Here is a 13,971-nt window from a genome sequence, read left to right as displayed (position 1 = left end):
TCTGCATGGCTCACAGTTACTTCCAAAACCAGCTTGCAGGTGCCGATGAGTCCGTGCAGGTGACGCAACCAAGCTCAAGGAGGAGCTCGATGAAGATCTTGTCCTTTGTGTTGTTCCGTTCTAGTCGATCAGTAGTGGAGCCCAGTTGGGGTCGATCGGGGACCTTGTCGCATTTGGGGTTCTTCTTTTATTTTGGTTCCGTAGTCGGACCTTGATTGTATTGGATGTTGTAATGCTTTATTCATGTATTTGTGTGAAGTGGCGATTGTAAGCCAACTATGTATCTCTTTCCCTTATGTATTACATGGGTTGTGTGAAGATTACCTCACTTGCGACATTGCTTTCAATGCGGTTATGCCTCTAAGTCGTGCTTCGACACGTGGGAGATATAGCCGCATCGAGGGCGTCACAGGCAACCCGACCTGATTTGTCCGAAATGACCCTGGGTCACTAAGGAACTGACACGTGTTCCAACGGTCAGATTTCATACACACACGGCAGCTTTACTTGGGCTACAAGCAAAGCTGACTTATCCGACTCTGGACAAGTTTCGCTCTCATAGTCTTCACTCGAAGACATAGGTTTTGGTTAAGCATCACTTCAGTCATTCTGACTGGTTCACTTGGACCCCACTAAACAGTACGGTGGTTTTTATGACTCAACAAAGAAGAAACAGAATTACAAAAGATCTAAGTCTTCGAGCTCCATAGGCTTCATGCGATGTCTTCTCTTGTCATAGTCTTCAATGTGAGTATCTTCACATACCACCTTTGACATCAATGTCTTCATACATTTTTAGGGGTCATCTCTGGTAGGAAAACCGAATCAATGAGGGACTTCTACCTGTGTTATCCTGCAATTCTCACAAACACATTAGTCCCTCAACTAGGTTTGTCGTCAATACTCCAAAACCAACTAGGGGTGGCACTAGATGCACTTACATAAGCATTTTTGAATTATTTTCATCATTCATGCAAAGTGAAGATTATTTTTCATCAGTTGACTGCACAAACCCCTGGTAAATCCGGTTTTGTAGTTTCTATAACATTTGCTGTTTATTAATTACATTCATGACTTGTTTTCTCTTTGTTAAAAGAAACATTCAAGTTTCATCTGCATATTGTTTTACACTTAACCTGTTACATCTAGATTATATTCCTGAACAGTAGTTCGGAGCTTCAAAATGAGGTTTCTAAGTAATATCAGAGTTTTCCTTTCTATCCCATAAAACTGTTTGCAGATAGGTATCTCAAAAATTATCTAGTGCTGAAGCTGCTTCTCTTTGTTTATATTTTTTACTCCATGTTCTGATGTACTCAAAGGATGTTTGCAAGATGGGAACAAAATATACCCATTACATCCAATACTGGGCTGTACCAGACTACCTGTCTTGTTGCTGCAATCTTCTAATGGAACATATTTACCAGCATAATCTATTTTATAGTGCTTAACTTCGGAATTTTTTATCTTGAGCTAATGTCATGTGCTCCCTCTGTAAAGAAATATAAGAGCGTTTAGATCACTATAGTGATCAGGAAGTATATTTTATCTCTTTACTACAGCTGCATTTGTTCTTTCTCTTATAGTTCATTCGATTTGCTTGATGTGTGGTTGTTTGTTTGGTGATTCAAGTTTCCTTTTTTTGAGCAGAAGTCTGAAGGCAAATCTTTGACAATTGCTTCCAGCCAAATTGCAAATGATTTTGTTGATTTCAAAGATTCAGAAGTGGAAGGTTTGTTGGTTCCTGTAATATGATTATTGAAATAGGCTTTCGCTCCACTATAAATAAAGCAATCACCACGTACATACAAGAAGTGCAAAGTGCATGAAAGAATATAAGAGCTTTGCTGGGGCAACAACACAACACGCCCAAAAGCAAAAGCAAAAGCGATAGAAGACTCCTCGGAGCCAAAGGTTTAACAGCTAGGGAGCGAAGTGGGTTGGCGGCCTGCCACTAGAAGATCATCAATCATGCCCCCTAGCCGACCCTTGTCCCGCTGCCACTGTTGCAAGAAGGCCAAAAATTTAAACACTGAGCCAGAAGCACGCCGCAGAAAGACCCGCTTGATAAGGTGCAACCATAGGCCACCCCCTAAGAATCCGCCACACCCATCGCAACATGAGGGCTACATTCATGTGATGTGACGCTAGAATACCCAGGCCCCTCTGGTCCTTAGGGAAGCAGATATCAGCCTACTTCACCATATGGTACTTTTGCCGCCCATTGGCTGCCTGCCAGAAGCAGCGTGATAGATCCTTGTCGAAGGCGCTATGCACTCCCTCTGGAAGAATATACAACCCCATCATATACATGGGGAGGCTAGAGAGGAGTCTATGAGCATGGATTTGCTCCTGTTGGAGGTGAACCTCCAATGCCACGACTACGCCTTGGCCTTGGCCTTGACCGCCCCACAAGCGTGTTAAAGTCCCCGATCAGGGTCGGCATCCTCAGGTAGGTCATTGGGAAAGGGAACTTGCAATTAAGGTTGTTTGCAATCCACTGCTGCTACTCGGGCAAGTACCCCACGACCACAACCTTGCTTTTACCCAAGTTGATCTTGAGGTCCGACATGGCCTCAAAGCAGAGGATGAGGAACTTAAAATTGATAATATCTAGTTTGTCCCCTCCACCATGATCATGGTTTTGTCCTCATACTGGAGGTGGGTCACCACCTCCAAAGATAATATGCCGAACCACACCATTGATGTGGTCGGCTACCTTAGAGCCTTCTCCAAGGTAGCTGCCTGGGCGTCAACCGCAGGGTTAAAGAGGAGGGGGAGACGGGCCCCCTTCCACACCCCGCGCGAAGACCTAAATAGGGACCCACTTTCTCATTAATATTGATAGTACTCTACAATAATTTCAGTGTCATTTTGCCTTTTAGTTTTTATTGGCAAGCAAATGGCTAATCAACTTTCTGGATGCCTTGTTGCATCCTTAGGTGAAAATGGTAAAACTGGTTCTGATGCAGAAAATCTTTCTGATATTGATGATGCGGAGGTACTTTTATCCATGAGATGTTGTAACAGACTAATTATCGCATCCCTAATTAGAGCCTGAGATTTGGCCGTTCTTTCTGATTTCCTGTAATTAATATTTGATAAATTTGCAGGTTGACGGGTATCTTCACAATGAAGAAGAAACACAAAACAAAAAGATTATCTGGGAGGAAATGAACAAAGAATACCTAGAGGTACTTATCATCATGAGGCAGTTTCTTGTTCTGACAAGAGGGTGTAAAAATCTGCTGACCTCTTTTACAGGAACAAGCTGCAAAGGAAGCTTTAGCGGCTGAATTGGCAGCTAGTGGTGTATCTGTTGGAGATGGACGACAGAAGGTATGAAATGTTTTAGTGTAGCCCAAGTGTCCTTTGCACACATCTTCCTCAAAACTATTTTTGGTACAGTTCATGATTAGCCAGGGATGTTTTGTTTAATGTAGAAACGAAAATGTAATGAAGACAAGAACTCCACACCTGCTGAAACACCAGCAGAAGCAACATACAATATGTTGAAACGGAAGGTACTGGGCATTTTGTGCAGCCATAGACATCCAAAATATACGTCGTCATGTGACTATTATAGTTGCATGTTAAACTTTGCGCGCAAACGAGCTAACATTTAGTATGTAACATTGCTCCTTTTGCAGGGACTTGGGTCTAAAGTCAACGTTGAAGCTGTGAGTGGATTGTACAAGGTATGTTTTTGCCTTTTATGTTCACTGGAGCTTGATGTATCCTAAAATTTTCATGCAATGTTCTCTTTTTATCCAGCCCAACTCTTTCCCCATCTCATCCAAACTAATAAGAGGAATATCTTGTTTACTTATTATATTTCCTGCCATTCAAATGCTTACTGAGATTCTGCATGCAGATTGAAGACGAAGATGGGAAAGCAAATGGCAAAGATGACATGCACTTCGACGAGCATTATGAAGAGGATACTGGTTATGGTGAAACATTTGATGCCAGTTATGATTATGGTCACGATGCTGATTACAACAACGATGGCTACGTTGATGACGGTGGTGGTGGAGCCTATGAGGATTACCATGATGCTGATTACTAGTAGCATTCTTCAGCAGAGTGGCAATCTGAACAACAAGATCTATTCAGAATATCAAGACAGAACAAAAAATGTCATTCCACCTATATTCTTCATCTGCACAAGATAATTTTTTATTTTATAGGAAATGAGGTTTCATTTTACGTAATTATAGGGAAACAACTCTGCGTTACGCCCCCCCCTCGTGTGCCTCTCTGAGCAATTTTTTTTCAGCATGTGAGGAAAGTGAACATGGCCAAAATGTTTATTTCAAATGGACAATGTGGATTGTGGAGTAAGATTTCTTATCGCGCTACTGACCGGATATCGAACATGTCGATGTTGAGTCGGATTGTCCCCAGGACCCAGGTGATTAACAGCATCAAGGATGACCTATGCATATGGCTCTATCATCGAAGAGGCATTGCTCCTGCTGCTCCCTTCTTTTCTACATTGCCAGTTGGTTAGTCATTTCCTTTTTAGTCATGTCTCAGTTGGTTGCGCTCTTTTTATTTTTTGGCTTGTTTGTCACTATTCATTTTTAAATCATTAGTCATTCTTCAGTATGATAACAAATGATGGATTAATCTGATCATGTTGTTAGATCTGAAAACTGTAGCACACGTAGTTGGGATCTACAGTATCTTTTTGGACAGCAGTCAGTGTCGTAGCTAAGCAGTTTTTCTTTTTCTTCAGGACAAACTGCACATTTTCTTTAGCTCTGAAACTGCCTACACAGCTCGCATGGTGTGCCTTCTTAGCCTCCCAGCTGTGAAGCAGCACTCCTAGGTCTTCTTATGTTCTTCTCTTCGGCATCTTGTATCCATTGGGCATTTGGAGCTTTATTAACTTATAAAGCTGAGGTAATGCCTTGTATTTAAAAAATAACTTGAAAAGGTAAGAAGGATGAACATTACATCTCCATGTCCCTGAAATCCAAATTCCTCTCTGGCCTAACCAAACAGTGTCGGGAGGAAGAGGACGAGCACAATGACATTTTTTATCTCTTCACTCCTTCCTCCCATCCCAGTGATCCCATCACTAATTCGCACCTAACACACACGCACCATAAAAACTCTGGATTATCCTAGGACCGCAAACACGACAGAGTTCACACCAGCTTGTATCCTTTATGTTGTATATACTAGAAATGGAGGCTGCAGCTCACAGGAAATTGTGGAAGTTTTCTCTGTTACTCAGTGTTTTTATTTCTTCAGTTTATCTTCAGTCATATCCAGTGTTATTTCTTCAGTTTATCATTTTTTTCTTCAGTCATATTCAGTGTTATTTGTTCAGTCATATGTCATATTCAGTGTAAATTATTTAGTCATACTCGGTGTTATTTCTTCAGTCATATTCAGTGTTTCTCTCAGTCCCCTTCTTAGTCTTTTTGCCTATCAGTGTGTTGTTCTTTCATTTCCCAAGGCTATCTTCTCTGCATCCCTGTGTTGGCCTTACCAGCGCTTCTTTGTACGCAGGCTTTTCATCCGCCCGTTTTTATTTTTCATCAAGCAAGTCTAACTTGAGGTCCACCTGTGGCAGTGCCACATGAAACGTCGAAGAGGGCACAGCGTCGAAGAAGCACCGCTCCTGCTGCTCCCTCTTTTTCTAACATTGGCAGTTGGTTAGTCATCTCTCAGTAACCGCACTATGACTGAATAAAAATTGATTGCCGCAATTCCTTCTTAAATCACTATTTTTTTTTGGTGTAGCTTGTTTGCCATAATTCCTTTTAAAATCACTAGTCATTCTTCAGTATGATCAAAATGCTGGACTAATCTGATCATGCTTCTCAAAGTTCTTAGATCTGAAAACCGTAGCTCACATAGTTGGGGCTCTCTTTTTAGACAGCAGTCAGTGTTGTAGGTTGTAGCAGAGCAGTTTTTCTTTTTCTTCAGTATACAAACTACACATTCTCTTTAGCTCTGAAACTGCATGCAGCTCAAATGGTCGTGCCTTGTTAGCTTCTTAGCTTTCTCAGCTCTGAAAATGCAGCTCAGATTGTTGGGATCTAACCTTTTTCTTAGCAGACAGTCAGTGTTTCAGGGCATTGACTGAAGAATGCAGCTCAAATGATAGGATAACATTGACAGCCAGTATTTTAGGGCATTTAGAGCTTTTATTAACTTAAAGCTGAGGCAATGCCTTGCATCCTAAAAAAAAACTTCAAATGTAAGAAGGATGAACATTACATATCATCTCCCTGAAATCCATATTCCTCTCTGGCCTAACCAAACGCTCTCAGAAGGAAGAGGATGAGCACAATGACATTTTTAATCTCTTCACTCCTTCCTCCCATCCCAATGGACCCACCACTAACTCGCGCCTAGCGCGCACACAACAAACCCACCAAAAACTCTGGATTGTCGATCCTAGGACCTCAAACATGGAAATTGTTCACTCACACCAGCTTGTATCCAGTGACCCACACGTTGGCCGGAGGGCCGGGCTGCACGTACCCAAACCTGACGCTCCTCCCGGGGCGCAGCGCCCGCAGCCACCTCCGGGGAACGTACCCGTACCGCGCCTTGTCGAGGCCCCAGAGCCGGCCGTCGAGCTCCGAGACGCCGAGGTGGAGCCCCCGCACCGTCTTCCGGGACCTGTTGGTCACCGTCACCGAGTACCTGTGGTAGGTCCTGCGCCTGATCGCCCAGGTCCTCGTCACGTTCTGCTCGATCTCAAGGTGAGGATGCCGACGATGAGCCGGCCGTGACGTGCGGTTTGCAGCAGCCACCTGCGGGAGCGACTGGTACTCGTCCAGCCCGCCACAGGCGCCGGCGAGGCGGGCGAGGACGCCGAGCAGTGGCGCGCTGTTGTAGGTGGCCGCCTCCGTCTGCTCGTAGTTGTTCCTCTCGTCGGCGAAGTCGTCGTACTCGTCGGGGCCCCCGACGATGGCGCCGTCGAGGGTGTTGGGGTTCACGGCCTGCTTGTTGTACCAGCTCGCGTAGCCCTCCTGGCAGCTCACGAAGGACGGGTCCGTCCTCACCGACACGATGGAGGCGCCCCGGTGGTGCACCTGCCGCGGGTAGTTCTGCCCGTACCCGACCATGTAGCTCGTCGCCCTCGGGTTGTCGCCAAGGATGTAGTTCACCTGGAATTTGCCGTGTATAAAAAGTTCAAAATGCTGTTGTTTCTGAAAGTAAACAGCAGACATGGCAGAATTGGAATGTTGAGGCTGTCGAGATTACTACCTGAGACTTGACGAACGCGAGGATCTCGAAGGGCTGCGCGGCACCGGCGGGGCAGCGCACGGCGCCCCTGCCTGTCACCGTGGCGTAGTCGGCGTACACGGTGAGCAGGAAGGAGGCGCTGGTGACGAACTGGAGGTTGTTCCACCTCTGGTGGTACATGACGCCGCCGGGGGTCCTCGGGACGTTGGCGGCACCCTTGCCGACGCACGAGCACACGAAGAACTCGGCGTTCTGCCGGTACCTTTGCAGCGCCTCCGCGTGCTCCCCGGCTCTGCCCTGAAGCAGGAACTGCACAACACATCATCACGGTACATGAGTCGGGCAAGGTCGATCAGATGAACAACTTCCTTTGCCGAACTAACTCGAGCATGCATGCAGTTAAGCAACCAAAGCAGGTGCTGTGTACCTTGGCTGCCAGCACTTGCACGCCGGGGTACTTGACGTCCCAGCCGAACTGGTTGATGGACCAGCCCGTGCCGCCCAGGGCGTCGCCGTTGCGCGCGAGGTACTCGAGGTAGAACGGCTCCTCCGTGGCCTCGAACAGCCACGCCGCCGCCCATAGCAGCTCATCCTGCACCGCACCATCACATCATTGTTGAAAGGAATGTCTCACCATCTGATAGATGTAACATCTCGTTTCAGAGAAAGTTGCTTATTACCCCGTATCCGCTGAATGACCCGTAGTAATTCCGCGCCACGGTGATGCTGGCATCGTACTTCCCCCGGTACTTGTCGGCGAATTCGAACAGCTGAGCGAGCATATCAAAGAATCAGACAAAGTAATTGTAAGCCAATATATGAAGTTCTTGTCAGATTTCTTCAAGTTCAGTCAGGCTGTGGAATCGGAATCGGCCAATATATATATATATATATATATATATATATATATATATATATATATATATATATATATATATATATATATATATATATATATATACCTGCTTAGAATGTTCTAGGAGCAGGTTGGCGTAGCCCGGATAAGTGGTGCGGAAGACCATCGACGCGGCGGCCATTGCCGCGGCCGTCTCTCCGGCCAGGTCCGACCCGGGATTCTGGGGATCAACGCGGAACGCCTGGCGGCTGGTCGTCATGTCCTCGGGCCGCTGCCAGCAGGTGTGATCCGTGTCGCCGTCGCCAACCTCGCCGTACAGCACGTCGGGCTCGGGGTGCGCCTTGATGAAGTAGTCCGTGCCCCACTTGACGGCGTCCATGGCGTTCTTGAGCTCGCCGGAGGCGGCCATCTGCTTGCCGTACTCGAGGATGCTCCAGGACATCATGGTCACCGTGAACGCCATGGGCAGCCCGAACTTGACGTTGTCCCCTGCGTCGTAGTAGCCTCCCACAAGATCAACCTGAATGGATAAAAGATAGCGCAGACACTCCATCAGGAAAAAGCATGGCAGTAGTGGCTCACCAAGTTCGTTACACACATAGAAATTAAGGAGCATAAACAAATGGCATTATGTTTTGATCAGTGCTAGTAGTATGTACTAGTACCTCCGTTTCCAAAATAATTAAAGTTATTGGTTTTCAAACTTGTTTAAGTTTGACCAAGTCTACAGAAAAAAAATATATATATTAACATCTGGAACACCAAATTAGTCAGTCCTATAAGATTATTTATGAAATATACATTTGTACTATGTGTACGTATTTCGTGTTGTAGATCTTACCACACTTTTCAAGAGTTGGCCAAACTTAAACAAGTTTGACTTAGGACAAACCTAAAACTTTAATATTTTTGAAACGGAGGGATGGAGTAGGTAAGAAAAATAAAAACGTACCCCGTTGGCCTTCCCGTCAAAGAGGCCGGAGCTGGCTCTCCAGGTGACCCTCTGGTCAGGAGGGAGCGCGCCGGACCTCTGCGCCTCGAAGTAGAGGAGGCTCTTCTTCAACGCCATGGCATAGTCATGTCCAGAAGCAAGGCTCGCCATTGACGCGACCACCATGAGACCGAAGATTGCAGCGGCAACATGAGCGCCACTACTGTTCCTGGCCATTGCACTACACCAAGAAGGTGTGTGAAATAGCAGGGGAGGGCTATGGCTGGTTGGCCTTGGAGCGAGTTGTGGAATATAGCTCAAAAGGGCGCCTCTTATATACACCCACGACATGCTGCCCCAGGTCCACCTTTATCATCTCTCAGTCTCACTACGTACAGTACCCTTTTTCTTTGTGGTAAAGCTTGCGAGTGGCATTGGGATGTCCATAAAAGATGGTCATGTGACTGAGACCCTCCTAATCACGTAGTACTACTAGTACAGGGATCCTCCTGATTATTACGGAGAGGAGAGCTTTACAAGCACGTCCGACATGCATGCATGCATTGCATGGGAGCAGCTAGCAGGAATTGAATATGCAATGCACGGCAGCAGAGACGCAGTGGGAATTGACAGACAGTTTTACACACGGTCTTTCCCATTTTTGTTTGCATCTTCTCTATTTTTGCTTGGAATTCGTGTGCTTCTGTTTGTTTTTTACCCTGGGATCTCACCATTTTCCTTTTTCCCTGGTTCATCATGTGTGTAAACAAAAAAGTTGACGGCGGGCGCGGCGCGGCCGGCTCAGTTAATCAGGCCGCTGATTTTGGCAGCACTAGCAGAGGTTCCCATCCGGCACCAAGTCCGCGCGCCGCAACCTTTTGTGTGCACTACCGTAGGATGCGCCGGGAACGGCGACGGGCGGCCGGCCGGCCGGAATAGACGCATGCACACTGTCGTCGATCGTCGTTGCTGAATACCCTCTTGTCTTGTCTGCCGTTCCTTTATAACCTGGGTCAACGAGCCTGTTATTATTGTTACGTACGTATTATGTTCCGCGGGAAAGCCTGCTTACTTATGGTCTTGATTAGTATCCTTATTTTGCTTAGTACTAGTAGCACTATTTATTCCATATCCTTATTTTGCTTAGTAGCACTATTTATGCCATTGATTATCACACATGCATGCATGGGTGTGTGTGTGTGTGTGTTGATATGTACACAAAGATAAAAGAAAATGCATTTCACCTCGAGCATGCTTATGCTGGTGATTCATTTTCTTTTGTTTTTGTTTCTGGAGCGAGAAACTGCAACCAAGTAGGCCGTGATCACCAAGGCTCCGGCCGGAAAAGAGAGGAACAAAAGCAAAAGTTCCCGCGGTTGGGATCATGTCTATGTAGAGAGATGCAGGGCACAAAAAGGCAAAAAAAGACCAACAAAAGTAAAGTCCAAAGCACGGATAAGGCGGGAGCAACCCGCGATCGGCGGATGGTTTTGTTATTATGAATCTCAATCTATCTCCCATACATCTTTATTTATTTATTCATAAGCCAAGCAAACAAACTGGCCCAGCGAAAACGAATTAATCAAATTATTAGTAGCAGTACCTCTAGAGTAGAGACTCAGAGCAGTTTTGTATGCACGAAATTAAAGGACTGAACACCACTCTCGGGTGCTTTCCGACTTCTCCGGCCGGTGTCGGTCCGATCCGATGTGAACTGCAGCCTGCTGCAGGAGCTTAGCCGCAAAGTGGAACCGAGACTGTGTTACAGAACGGAGGTGCAGGCTGACAATACTCATGGCACCATGTTCCCAGAGGGTTAAAGCCGCAGATGCATCCGTCTTTCGGTCCAAAAGAGAAAGCTTGTCATGGCTAATTCTTACCCCCTTCATTTACAAATATAAGATGTTTTGGATATTTGAGCAAGGAAACTACATGCACACTGAAATGAGCGAACCAACACACTGAAGCGTATCTATATATATCTGGTTTGGAAAAAGTTAGAACACCTTATATTTATGAACAAAGGGCCCTCCGTCCGGAAATACTTGTCATTTCTTCGACAAGTATTTCCGGACGGAGGGAGTAGCTTTTAAGGAGTACATGAAATCGAACAATGCAAATACTAGTGTTTGACACGAACATAAAATAAAATAATGTAAACATTTTAGTGTACTTAAGTGCACGGATCAAATATAGGGAAATTCGTATTTTGGAGAAATAAAGCACAGTCCCTTAACAAATGCGCTCCATGGCCTTGGTCAATATGAGTTGGCCAACCGTGTGTTCTCGTTCACTGGGACTCGAAAGGCTCTTGATTATTCGCGTCCACGGGTTGAAGTTGCACACCATCTCCAATTAAGCTGCTACATTCGGATTTCTTCTTCTCAGTATGCTTAGCGTAGACGATGGTGTTGTGGCGGTGAAGTGAAGAGGAGAGCAGAATGCCCGTCGCTCAGGCTATGCTCACCCGCAACCCTCCGCCTTGTCGGTGTTTGATGATGATGTGGACGGCCTTCAACTTGATTGTCAATCACTGACCTAATGATGTTTGCTTGTTGGCGTCGGACGGGATGAATTGCATTCGACTTGTCCGTGCAACAAGTGATAGTTTGCTTCATCAGAGAATGAAATGTCCGTGGAGTATATCCCCGCATGTCTGGTGCTAGGAGGATGTTGAGGATGTGCTTCAATGTGGATGTTGGATCATGCGGATGTGGGTAATGTCACCTGGGGCGTGTTTGGTTGCAGTAGTGAATAGTACCTGTGTTGTATACACATCTCAACCCAGTCTCGCTCTGGAAAAACAGCCTCATATGCGACATCTGCAAGTTGTTTGGTTGCCTGCATATGGACTTCCTGCATTAGGGGATCAACTTTGGCATGTTGTTTGGTTGCCTGCATTGTCTCGGCGCATACAACTACACGTTGTTTGGTTGCCTGCATGGGGTATGATTAAGAGCTAGCACTTGCACTTAGCACACAGTGTTAAGAGCTAGCAGAGAAAGGAGGAGAATAAATGCAGTGTGCGCCGGACCATGATGACTGCAGTGGATAGTGGCCGTGGCACCGTGTCCGACATGACGAGCATGGAGTCATAGGCGAGCGACCCCATTGGCGGCATGGCGAGCGACACCATCAGCGAACTAGTTGCGGTGCTTGCGCAAAGATAGTGGACATGGGAGGAGAATGCAGTGCTCGCGCCATGGTATCGTCCGCGCGGTAGGACGAGAGAGGAGGCCGAGATGATCGACGCCGGAAATGACTCTAGTGTAGTGGGACGAGAGAGAGGAGGCCGAGAGGAGGCCAAGATGATCGACCCCGTCGGCGGTGCGGCGAACTGCAGTGTGCGCGCCATTGCAGCGTCAGTGCAGTAGGAGGACGACAGAGAGTAGGCCGAGATGAGCGACGCCGGAAACGATTCTAGTGTAGTAAGACACGGGCAAGGAGATCAAGGGGAAGGGCGTCGGCTTTGAGCAAAGGACAGAGGAGCTCGACATGGCGGCGTCAGTGCAGTAGACTGTTGTTCAAATAGAGATGAAGTTACAATCGTCGAAACAAAAAACTTACAACACGAATGTTGTGAGGAACTGCGAGATTAGGCTGCTGGGCAAATGAAATTTCAAATGATCGATCGTGCGCGCCGAATTTGACAAAATTCGTCCAGAATAGCTCCAAACAAGAACTTACGGCCGACGAAACTACGAACCGATCGCCTGAATGGAACCGTGGCATCGAGGTGCATCTTTTTCGTGTAGAGCCTACCTCGAACCGAAGCACCGTTGTGTAGATCAGAGGGAGGAGATTAGATAGGAACTTACTGGAGGTTGAAGAAGAACTCACGTAATGACCTTGCATCCCTCGCGTCTCCACTCCTGCAAGGGCCCGCTTGCTTGCGCTCGGCTCGGCCTGGCTCGCGAGAAACTGCCGATTCGAACGTTTCCAGCGAGCCAGGCTCTGGGCTGCTTTAAGAAGTGTGCGATGCAGGCCCAACAGTGAAACTAGGCAACCAAACAGGCCTCTTGCTTCCCGCGTGGGCCTGGTTGGGCTTTATGCGGGCAACCAAACACGCCCCTGCTCAATAAGTGGCAACACAAGGTCGACATGATGAGACTGCGCAGCATGGCTTGGTCGATGATGATTGCTGATGAAGACATTATGATGATGTAGCCAGCAACCTTGTCGAGCCGGGAGTAGGCATAGGCGGCGCCCAACAATGGATCATGTTAGGGACAATGTAGACGTTGTCCTGGCTTGGACGGGCCCCATGTAGTGAGATGTAGACGACTCCCCGCCTCGACTTGGGTGAGCTCCGGGACGCACCATCCCCACCTTGGATGGTCTATGTTCCGATAGAGATGTAAATGACACCCAACGACGGATCATGTCGGCGATAACCTAGACATCATCCCGCGTTGGATGGGCTCTATGTCAGCGATGGTGTAGATGACGCCCTGCCTAGCGTGAGCTTCGTGTCGCGGTAGTGTAGTGTAGACGACATCTCACCTTGGGCGAGTTCCGCGGCGGAATAGAAAACGTCCTTCCTTGAACGGGTTCCGTGTCGACGGTGCCTTGCCTTGGGCAAGCTCTGTGTCGGCAGCTGTGTAAACGACACCCAATGATGGTTCTGTGTCAACTTTGTTAAAAAAATCATGATTTGTTTTTCAAAATCCATGAACTTTTTTGGATTCACGTATCTTTTTCGCCTTTTTGCTTTTTGTGATTGAGGGAGTCCTGGATCTTTTAGGCCCTTGATTCAGGATTGGATACATGAGGCAGGGGCCGAGGAGTTTTTGCTTTTGTTGAGAGTTCCTCTGTGTCGTCATCGTTAGGCTGGATGGCTCCTTTGATCATCGATAGTGATGCAGTCCAGGGTGGGACTTTTAGTCCTGGATCTTTTAGTGAATCCTGGGTAGAGGATCTTTTAGTCCTGGATCTTTTTAGTCCTGGATCTTTTTGCTTTTTTGCTTTG

General features: G+C 46.8%; 3 protein-coding genes across 3 annotated transcripts in view; 2 read left to right on the top strand and 1 right to left on the bottom strand.

The window, feature by feature from the left end:
* The window catches only part of LOC119355680 (transcription factor IIIB 90 kDa subunit-like), a 32,576-nt gene extending 29,458 nt beyond the window's left edge, over positions 1 to 3,118 (top strand). The window contains exons 14-16 of the mRNA XM_037622525.1: positions 1,651 to 1,732; positions 2,943 to 3,023; positions 3,114 to 3,118. Coding sequence (XP_037478422.1) covers positions 1,651 to 1,732; positions 2,943 to 3,023; positions 3,114 to 3,118 — 168 coding nt within the window. The remainder of the gene's footprint in view (positions 1 to 1,650; positions 1,733 to 2,942; positions 3,024 to 3,113) is intronic.
* Positions 1,589 to 4,297, top strand: LOC119336884. The gene is made up of 7 exons (XM_037608994.1): positions 1,589 to 1,732; positions 2,943 to 3,001; positions 3,114 to 3,194; positions 3,265 to 3,339; positions 3,444 to 3,524; positions 3,651 to 3,698; positions 3,875 to 4,297. Exons 3-7 carry the CDS (start codon positions 3,174 to 3,176, stop codon positions 4,067 to 4,069), a joined length of 420 nt encoding a protein of 139 aa, XP_037464891.1. The 5' UTR covers positions 1,589 to 1,732; positions 2,943 to 3,001; positions 3,114 to 3,173; the 3' UTR covers positions 4,070 to 4,297.
* A 1,782-nt stretch (positions 4,298 to 6,079) lies between these two features.
* Positions 6,080 to 9,289, bottom strand: LOC119291454 (endoglucanase 15-like). Its single transcript, XM_037570211.1, has 6 exons — positions 9,024 to 9,289; positions 8,178 to 8,591; positions 7,896 to 7,985; positions 7,643 to 7,807; positions 7,237 to 7,524; positions 6,080 to 7,136 (listed from the first exon to the last, which is right to left on the bottom strand). Exons 1-6 carry the CDS (start codon positions 9,237 to 9,239, stop codon positions 6,447 to 6,449), a joined length of 1,863 nt encoding a protein of 620 aa, XP_037426108.1. The 5' UTR covers positions 9,240 to 9,289; the 3' UTR covers positions 6,080 to 6,446.
* Between the last annotated feature and the right edge of the window lie 4,682 nt (positions 9,290 to 13,971).

This window comes from Triticum dicoccoides, chromosome 1A (genome assembly GCF_002162155.2).
Source record: "Triticum dicoccoides isolate Atlit2015 ecotype Zavitan chromosome 1A, WEW_v2.0, whole genome shotgun sequence".
Classification (NCBI taxonomy): domain Eukaryota; kingdom Viridiplantae; phylum Streptophyta; class Magnoliopsida; order Poales; family Poaceae; genus Triticum; species Triticum dicoccoides.
This window is presented reverse-complemented; position numbering and strand designations above follow the sequence as displayed.

Coding starts and splice junctions, on each gene's coding strand:
- LOC119291454 (XM_037570211.1), bottom strand. CDS start 9,239: ATGGCCAGGAACAGTAGTGGCGCTCATGTTGCCGCTGCAATCTTCGGT. Junction 8,592..9,023: donor TTGACGGGAAGGCCAACGGG/GTACGTTTTTAT, acceptor TTATCCATTCAG/GTTGATCTTGTGGGAGGCTA. Junction 7,137..7,236: donor TCGCGTTCGTCAAGTCTCAG/GTAGTAATCTCG, acceptor GGCAAATTCCAG/GTGAACTACATCCTTGGCGA.
- LOC119336884 (XM_037608994.1), top strand. CDS start 3,174: ATGAACAAAGAATACCTAGAG. Junction 3,525..3,650: donor ACAATATGTTGAAACGGAAG/GTACTGGGCATT, acceptor CTCCTTTTGCAG/GGACTTGGGTCTAAAGTCAA. Junction 3,699..3,874: donor CTGTGAGTGGATTGTACAAG/GTATGTTTTTGC, acceptor TTCTGCATGCAG/ATTGAAGACGAAGATGGGAA.